General features: G+C 47.6%; 2 protein-coding genes across 2 annotated transcripts in view; one reads left to right on the top strand and one right to left on the bottom strand.

Moving 5' to 3' along the window:
• The window catches only part of TMEM200B (transmembrane protein 200B), a 1889-nt gene extending 1434 nt beyond the window's left edge, over positions 1-455 (top strand). The window contains exon 2 of the mRNA XM_011981766.1: positions 1-455. Within this exon, the coding sequence (XP_011837156.1) occupies positions 1-455 (455 nt within the window).
• An 864-nt stretch (positions 456-1319) lies between these two features.
• Positions 1320-9653, bottom strand: part of LOC105540955 (protein 4.1) — a 151740-nt gene continuing 143406 nt past the window's right edge. Inside the window, exon 17 of the mRNA XM_011981742.1 lies at positions 1320-4552. The gene's annotated coding sequence lies outside the window, so the exon portion shown is untranslated. The remainder of the gene's footprint in view (positions 4553-9653) is intronic.

The following is a 9653-nucleotide window of genomic DNA, read 5'->3' as shown; positions in this document are numbered from 1 at the left end:
TCCGGCCCCCCGACGGCCCCGGGTGGGACTGCGCCCTCCTTCCCAGCCCTGGCCCTAGGACTCCCCGAGCCGTAGGCTGCGCAGAGCCAGAAATCTGGGACCCGTCCCCGCGTCGGGGTACTTCACCCGTCCCGTCAGTGCGGAGTCTGCGTTCAGAGCCTGCTAATCCTCGCTTGGGGTTACCTGCCCTGCTCAACAGCTACCCGCTGAAGGGCCCCGGGCTGCCCCCACCCTGGGGTCCACGGACGCAGACTGGCCATGTGATCATCACCGTGCAGCCCTCTGGCTCCTGCATTGAACATTCCAAGTCTCTGGATCTGGGCCTTGGGGAGCTCCTCCTTGGGGCCCCAGCAGCTCGGGACTGTGCTCACCGAAGCTGGCCACGGCTGGACCGCCTCAGTCTTGGGGGCTATGCCAAATTGGGAGGAGGAGGGGACTTGGGGGCCCGGGTCTGAAGAGGGGGGAAAACAGCCTGCTCTGAGGCTGCAGCATGGACCATGCTAATAGGACCAGAGGATCAGGAGTCCCAATGTCTAACAGATGTTTCAGTCACATCCCAGGTTAGGGATGGATGCTCTGACCACAGCAGCTGTGAAGGGCATCCTGACCTGCATGTGGGCAGAGAAATGCCAGCTGCACCAGGGCTCAGTGAGCTGGAGAGGGTGTGTTTCACTGTGGAGTGTGGAGGACTCGCCTCAGGAATTTCTTCAGCCTCTGTAAGTGGCCTTAGCCCTAAGGGGGCTGGAGGTCCAGGCCAAGGTGACTGGGAGATGTACCCGGTGTCTTGGCAAACCCAAGAAAGTGGTGGGCAAGGGCCCCTAAGACTGGGAGGTAGGGTGGGATGTTGCAGGCTGGGGCAGGCTCCCTCCAAGGCGGCACTGGTGATGGAGTGGGGCCTCTGGGAAGATGGACCATGGGGTGAGACTCTCCACTGCCATCTGGGACGGGGACTGAGGCTTGAACTCCTACCACCTCAATCCCTTTCTTCCCTCAGCCATCTGGGGTATATCCCTCTAGAGCTACACTACTGCCAATGCCTTCATCCCGAGGTCTGGGCCCTTCTGCAAACAAGTCTGAGAAGCCCCTTCTCTCCTTCCTTTATCGTGGCCTATGCTGCAGCGCGTCTCACTGCAGCTGGCAAAAGGCATTGGCCAGTTCTCAGAAATCCCTTTACCCAATGTTGAAGCTGCATTTTGGTCAATGTGGGTAACTTACTTTAGAAAATGGCTTGAGTTTAGGTCTCCCCCACCCATATTTAATTTTTCCCAAGTTGCTGGTAGAAGAGAAATTTAAAAGTGGATCAATCCTCACAGAGTCAGTTTTTGTTGTTGTTTATTGAAAAAAATGCAATACAAGAAGCAAGACCAAACACATATCTAAACACTACAACCACTTCTCCTACTACAAAAGGCCAAAACAGCAGACTTGATTATTGCCTGTGTAGTCTAAGGATTCTGCCAATCTGATTCTGCTGCCAGAGTTCCTATTTTTTCAAGAAATGTAAACAACTACTTGATATGATTCATAATTTTTTAAAAATTTACAAAGCTCCTTCATTTTTGTCACCAAAATAATACATTTGAGAGAGATTTGTGGAAACAACCAGCCTGGGGCTGAGATCCTGGGCAGAAATTTCCCGTGAGCATCAAAGGGCATCATTTAGGCCACAGCTCTGGCTCCGTTTCCCGAGGTCTGTTGTCTCCTCACCCCCAGCTGCCAAGCATCCCCCCAGCACACACTGATGGGCCTGGGGGAGGGGTATAGGTCACGATGCCCTGAAAGGTCCCGCAGTTAGGCTCCCTGAGCCCTCGGCTTATAAATACAGGTCTTGCTTTGTGGGTGGGTGCCAGAGTCCTCATGTGGCTTGGGGGAAATCTTTATTTCTCAAATGAAAATAAAATTGCAGCAAGAGTTGTTACTGTGGTGTGTCTGAGTCACTTTAGGAAAACTGTTGCCAAGTTCCTGACCCTGGAAATGTAATTATCTTCCCCCTCGTCACCATTTCTACCTGGACAGAGTCTGTTTTTCTTCACACAAACACATACACACAACTGCAGAAAGAAAAAAAATCCAAACAATTGCCAAACCCTAAGAACTGTTGCCAGAGATGGAGGAAAGGGGAAGAGGCCTGGAAGGACACCCATCTTGCTGGGCTTGTCCAAATCTGTGGCTTCTTAGAGCCTGAAAGGCATTAGAGCTCTTCTCATCCAATTTACAGACAAGGAAGCCGAGAGAAGTGAGTTGGTGACAGAGTTGAGGGAAACGTTTAGGCCCCTGATGAATGGTCCTGTGCTGTGAAAGCTGCCACACTGTTCTGGATCGCACAGAATATTCAGTGTGTTAGTTTTTAAAGGGACACTCAGTGCCCCTCTGCCTTTTCCCCATCCTCTTTGTTCCACAGGTCTGGGAGCCCTGGTAGCTCTTTCTACAGGCCATCTGGCTGTCAGGCAGTGGCCATGTACCACGTGTTTGTTTGATGGAAGCTGCATTTCTCACTTATCACCACTCCTGGCAATATGGCCAGGCTTGGGCACTACCCCAAAGCCCCACCTTTCAGACCCTCTGCCCACAGCCTGTAAGTTTGTTCCTGAGATAGGACAAGCTCTTTCCCCCAAGCCTGTCCCACATCCTACCTGGGCTCTTTCCCTCCCTCCTGTTGTTCATGTCTCACATGGGTACCAAAAGAAAAATGCACACACCCAAAATGAGTTCAAACCAGCCAAAACAAAACCCAGGCAGTGGAGACTTTGGACGATGTTGGGAGAATCAGCTTTAGACATTTATCTTGCTCACTGCCCTTGAGTCCCAGTGACTGCTACCCAACACCCACTGTCAATTTTAGGAAGTTCACTTCTAGCCTGGAACTGGGATTCTAAGAAGCCTCCAGGCCAATATATTTGTGGGAAGCAGCTGAAAGGTTTGAAAAGTTCTGTTGAATAAAAATGCCCCAAATCGGCCGGGCACAGTAGTTCATACCTATAATCCCAGCACTTTGGGAGGCTGAGGTGGGTGGATCACCTGAGGTCCAGAGTTTGAGACCAGCCTGGCTAACACGGTGAAACCCCGTTTCTACTAAACATAAAAAAATTAGCCGGGCATGGTGGTGCGCACCTATCATCCCAGCTACTTGGGAGGCTGAAGCAGGAGAATTACTTGAACCTGGGAGGTGGAGGTTGCAGTGAGCCGAGATCATGCCACTGCACTCCAGCCTGGGCAACAAGAGCAAAACTCCATCTCAAAAAAAAAAAAAAAAAAAAAAAAAAAACGAAAAACAACTATGCCCCAAATCCTTACCAGGAATTAGGGTATTATCTTTACCAAAAAAAGAAAAACTAAGCCCCAAACCCACCACAAAATCAAGCCTTCAAAACCTGACAGACCTCAGCTAGGGAGTGGGAATGAGCAGGGCTGGGGCTTGTACCCTTTGCCATGTGGTGTCTTGTGGGGAGGATGGCTCCTAAAAGCCAATTCCTTGCTCTAGAAGGGTGTCCTCAGGCAGGTTCCTGTTGAGAGAAGAAAGGTCAAAAAAGGAAAACCCACAACCTCTTCTCTGAGCCACATTCCTTGTCATTTGGGATGAAAGAAAGGCCCAGGATCTGACAAAAGTAACCCCATTCCCCTGTGTGAAGTGTACACTCTCAAAACTAGAAAACCTTATTTTAAAAACCTCATTAACTTTCCTTCCCCAAATCACCACTAAAAATGTTCCATTAGAGCTTTTGGCCCAAAGTGCCTATTTTTCTGTGAGATTTGGTCTCCTGAGATGGGAGCTGGGGGAGCACTTAGCTGAGCCACTGCTTCTGATGAGGTAAAAGGGTAGCTGGAGAGGTGAAGGCCACGGATATGTTCAAACATTCACAGTATCAGATATCTGAAGCAACTTATGTCTTCGACCCAAAGAAGCTCCAAAAAGAAAGCAGGAGGGAGAGGAGAAAACAATACTACATTCTCAGCAGAGGGCTCTGCCTTACCAAAACCACCCGCAACAAAGGAACGGGGGCCTCGTTCCGAGGTCTGTGGACCAGGGCTGGTGCCGACTGGCGTTCTGATACACTCACATCACTGGCTCTGAGAAAGGGCTGGTTCATGAAGTTTCTGCTGTCATCCAAAGGGGATGAGACTAGGGAGAAACGCGGAAGTCCCACTAAGCTGGCTTTGGCCTCCAACACAGCTGACAAGAGTCCTTGGAGGATTTCCCGAAGAATTCCGTGGACCCTGTCGTGTCTGTTGGGGTTGGAAATAAATGGGCAGAGGCTAGGCTGAAGGGGTTACAAACCACCCAATTAAAAAAACCCAAAAACTCTTAAAACAGTCCATAGAGTGAAAAGTTGAACAATTCTGATGTCCTAATATAGAAAAAGCTCTTCAAAAGGATCAGTGAGATCTAGAAGAATCTCTTGGTATAAACTCCCAATAGAAAATGAAATTAATTTTCTGGTGATTTAGAATAATCTTTAAAGTCTGAAGTCTGACTATGGCAGGTTAGCTTCTTTATCATTTTGCTGGTTTCTCTTGGACGGGAGAAGGGCAGAGAGTTGGGGTAGGTTAGTTCCTAGAGGAAACAAAGAAGCAAAATTTAAATCCTGCAAAGGAAAAAGCTTCCCAGTCCCATTGCCAAGTTCCCGTGGCCATCAGTGACAACGGGGATGTGAGCGGCTTTACAGGGCCCGGCCCCACCTAGTTACACTGGTGGCTTCTTCAAGTCATTTGTAAATTACTTTTAGGCATGAATTTATCTAGATCCCTGGTTCCCAAAAAGCAACTTCCCTGCTCCCAACTCTTCACTCTGGTCTCAGAGCTTCAGCCATTCCCTCCCTGCTCTGCACACCCACCCATCTCCAGACAGCCTGGTCCTGCTCTTCTTGGTTTTGTTTTCCTCTGGCTCTCCCAGGTTCTAGCTCAAAGACACCTGTGACTGGCTGGGCACGGTGGCTCACCCCTGTAATCCCAGCACTTTGAGAGGTCGAGGCGGGTGGATCACCTGAGGTCAGGAAGTCGAGATTAACCTGGCCAACAAGGTGAAACCCCGTCTCTACTAAAAATACAAAAATTAGCTGGGCATGGTGGCACATGCCTGTAGCCCCAGCTTCTTGGGAGGCTAAGGCAGAAGAATTGTTTGAACCCGGGAGGCAGAGGTTGCAGTGAGCTGAGATCATGCCACTGCACTCAAGCCTGGGCGACAGGTTGAGACCTGTCTCTTATACACATCTCAGGGTCTCCCTCTGTCACCCAGGCTGGAGTGCAGTGGTGTGATCTCGGCTCACTGCAACCTCCACCTCCCAGGTTCAAGCGATTCTCCTGCCTCAGCCTCCCAAGAATCTGGGATTATAGGCATGTACCACCGTGCCCAGCTAATTTTTGTATTTTTAGTAGAGATGGAGTTTCACCATGTTGGCCAGGCTGGTCTCGAACTCCTGACCTCAAATGATCCACCTGGGATCACAGGCGCCTGCCACCACGCCCAGCTAAATTTTTGTATTTTTAGTAGAGATGGAGTTTCACCATGTTGGCCAGGCTGGTCTCGAACTCCTGACCTCAAATGATCCACCTGGCTTGGCCTCCCAAAGTGCTGGGATGACAGGTGTGAGCCACCGCGCCCGGCCTATATTATCTATTATACCTATCTATTATCCATCTGTTATACCTAGGGGGGTCAGAGAGGATTCACTCAAGATATGAATCTAAAGGACAAAACAAAATCTATATTCAACATGGGGTAACTGGCAAGTTCAGGACAGGAGAGGAAAGTAAAGAAGTGTGCAAGGAAAAGGAAGATGTCCTTGGCCAAAACAGAAGAAAGGAAGGAAGAGGAGAAGGGACTGTTATATGCCATGCACTAGCCTAACCACATTACTTATTACTTAAACTCTATTAAGTTATTTATTATTTATTAATAACTATATTGTTAGCTTCTGGACTATTAACACAGGGACAGGGAAGGTTAGTGCTGACTTCCAGGAGCTAGAGAGGGGCTTCAGGGGTCATAGCTGTATCTGTTATAGGATCTTTTTTTTTTTTTTTTTTGAGATGGAGTCTCGCTCTGTCACCCAGGCTGGAGTGCAGTGGTGTGATCTCGGCTCACTGCAACCTCCACCTCCCAGGTTCAAGCAATCCTCCTGCCTCAGCCTCCCAAGAATCTGGGATTATAGGCATGTACCACCGTGCCCAGCTAATTTTTGTATTTTTAGTAGAGATGGAGTTTCACCATGTTGGCCAGGCTGGTCTCGAACTCCTGACCTCAAATGATCCACCTGGCTTGGCCTCCCAAAGTGCTGGGATGACAGGTGTGAGCCACCGCGCCCGGCCTATATTATCTATTATACCTATCTATTATCCATCTGTTATACCTAGGGGGGTCAGAGAGGATTCACTCAAGATATGAATCTAAAGGACAAAACAAAATCTATATTCAACATGGGGTAACTGGCAAGTTCAGGACAGGAGAGGAAAGTAAAGAAGTGTGCAAGGAAAAGGAAGATGTCCTTGGCCAAAACAGAAGAAAGGAAGGAAGAGGAGAAGGGACTGTTATATGCCATGCACTAGCCTAACCACATTACTTATTACTTAAACTCTATTAAGTTATTTATTATTTATTAATAACTATATTGTTATTTATTAAGATAAATATTATCATTACTTATTATTTACTTGAACTTTACAACTTAGTGAATTAAGGTAATGTCATTATTTGCATTTTATAGGTGAGGAAATCGAATTTCAGTAAAGTGCTTATTGTTTCATAGCTAGTAGGTAGTGAAACAGGGATTTTTTTTTTTTTTTTCTTTTTGAGATGGATTCTCACTGCCCAGGCTGGAGTGCAGTGGCGTGATCTTGACTCACTGAAACCCCTGGGTTCAAGCGATTCTCATGCCTCAGCCTCCCAAGTAGCTGGGGTTACAGGTGCCCGCGACCACACCTGGTTAATTTTTATATTTTTAGTAGAGACGGTGTTTTGCCACATTGGCCAGGCTGGTCTCAAACTCCCGACCTCAGGTGATCCACCCTGCTTGGCCTATCAAAGTGCTGGGATTATAGGCGTGAGCCAGCACGCCCAGCTGTGCAATAGGGATTTTAACTCAAGTCGATCAGACTTTCCTCTTTACCACACTGTTGTTTAGTTTCTGAGGGTTTAGTTTGAGGATCTGGAGGAGCTTTGATTACTTTAGAAAAGCTAAAGAGGGCAGAGGGAAAGTCAAAAGAGCAAAAACACCATCCTCTTTGGGCTGCAGTCTCTGAGTTTGTAGGCTCCCTTATGGAAAAGGCCTCAGCTAGAAATGACCAGCTGACTACTCACCTGGCTCTTAAGAATCATCTTTAGAAGGGGCAAGGGAAGAACGAAAACCCTCTTTTGGTCTCCTGGCTCTATGAACGGCATTCTTAGAACTACCACCTCTACGGGCCCCTGCCCATTCTCCCTGATCCTGTTTGCCCAACCCATCTGCTCACACTCAAGCCCAGTTCAAGTCTTCTCTTTGGTGATTCTGCCTCCGCCCACCTGTCTATGAAAGTCTGCTGCTCCACACTGCTTCTCTTTAACAGTTCTTAAAGTGCCTCCCTCCCCAGCCAGAGTGTACCGCAGCTTACCCCTTCCATGCACTCTCAGTAACTAGAAGAACTGAGGGACACTGGAGCATCTCTCTGAGCTATCGAGTGTGCTTGGCCCTTAGACCCTGGAAGAAACCTGTAATCATCCTTATTCTACAGATGGTGAAACTAGAGCTCAGATTAGTAAGATAAGTTGCTCAGGGGCATATAACCAGTTAGGTCGCAGAGTCAGGATTCAACCCAGGTCTGTCTCACTCCAAACCTCAAACACCTTTAACCCCACTGCTTTTGCCGTCTAGTGCAGACTGAGCACATAGCAGGGGCTCAGATCACACCAGACTGAGTGGGTAGGTGCAGGCTTCTCAAGCAGCAGGACCCACTGAGCTGGGCCAACAGGCTGCAAGATATTTAGGCTTTGTGGCCTCATTTCTGGGACCCTGTGCCCGCTATTCTCAGCTGTAACTCTCAACCCTGCCTCCAAGGGAACTGCCAGCACTGTAGCTCAGTTTTTCTTTTTTTAAAGGCACTCAGCATATCAGCATAAAAAGGCCACAGAATTATTGCTCCAGCAACCCTGTCAGTGATTCCAGAAGCATTTGCATGCAGTGTCTTCCGCCCCCTCTTCTCTGCAGCTTTACTGTTCTAACATCACCCAGCAAAGAATTGGGAACATTAATCCTGACCTTATTATTTGCTAATTACTTGCAGCACACAATTAGTACCCAATTAACATAAAAATATAGAATTTTAGCACTCAGGCCCAGAAATTATCTAGATCAACCCACTCTCTTTTAGGAGAGGAGAAAAAAATCAGCGGTAAAGTGATTTGCCCAAGGTCACACAGCAAGTTAAAAGATGTGGGGCAGAAAACAAGTTTCGAGTCTGCTGGTGTCTTATCCACTATACTATCCTCCCGGTCATGTCTTCTCAGCTGTTCCACTCTCTAAGGGTAGGCGCATGCTTCCCTTTGTTTTGATGTTGTCTAGCATGGGTTCAGGTACCTGTACCTTCGGAATAACAATAGCTCCATTTAACTGAGCTCACCACGTGCCACCAGCTGTTCATCCAGTATTTCACCCGATTCTCACAACAACCCTGAGAGGGAGATACTATCGTCTTCATCTTACAGATGTGGAATGGAGGCCCAGAGAGTTAACAGCTAGAATATAGTAAGAACTAGCAATTGAATCAAGTCTTGGAATCCAAAGCTCATGTTCTTTCCATTACATTTCCTGGCTCCTCAATCTGTGGCCTCCATCCCACAAGCCTCTTACTTTGATTCTCTTTGTCTTTCTTCTCAATTAAGAGCTACAGTGGCCAAAGAGGCTTTTTGCAGATGAAGATGGCAAACAAACTCCTGTATTCGTCAGTCTTCCTGCCCAGGGACCCCTCCCAGGCCCAGAGCTCCTCAACATTCTCACCTGATCATGGTCAATATCAGCATCTCCTGTGATCACAATTCTCTTTTCAATACGTGTCTCTGAAATCCCACCTTTTACAGTCTGGAACCAAAGAGAGGATATCATATGAGATCAGCGATATAACAAGAATAAAAAAAAAAAAAAAAAGAGGCCAGGTTTAGTGGTTCACACTTGTAATCTCAAAACTTTGGAAGGCTGAGATAGGAGGAATGCTTGAGGCCAGGAGTTTGAGACAAGTCTGGGCAACAAAATGAGACCTCATCTCTTTTAACAAACAAACAAATAAACAAACAAACAAACAAAGAAAAACAGCAAAGATTATTCCGAAAGCTCCACTCCAAATTTTAATCTACTGCTGGATACTGCAAAGGACAGCTTTCTAACCTACTTGTCCAAAATCTCAACCGGACCTGCTACTTCTCCTCCCTTGTAGAGCACACTTCTACTCCCTTGGATTATTAAAATCTTTTTTTTTTTTGAGACGGAGTCTTGCTTTGTCCCCAGGCTGGAGTACAGTGGCATGATCTCCACTCACTGAAAGCTCTGCCTACCAGGTTCCCGCCATTGTCCTGCCTCAGCCTCCCGAGTAGCTGGGACTACAGGCGCCCAACCACCACACCCAGCTAATTTTTTTGTATTTTTTTTTTTTTTTGGTTTCACCGTGTTAGCCAGGGTGGTCTCGATCTC

This window comes from Mandrillus leucophaeus, unplaced genomic scaffold, assembly GCF_000951045.1.
Source record: "Mandrillus leucophaeus isolate KB7577 unplaced genomic scaffold, Mleu.le_1.0 Scaffold23, whole genome shotgun sequence".
NCBI classification, from domain to species: Eukaryota; Metazoa; Chordata; class Mammalia; order Primates; family Cercopithecidae; genus Mandrillus; species Mandrillus leucophaeus.
The sequence above is the reverse complement of the archived record's forward strand: the minus strand, read 5'-3'. Positions and strand labels throughout refer to the sequence as shown.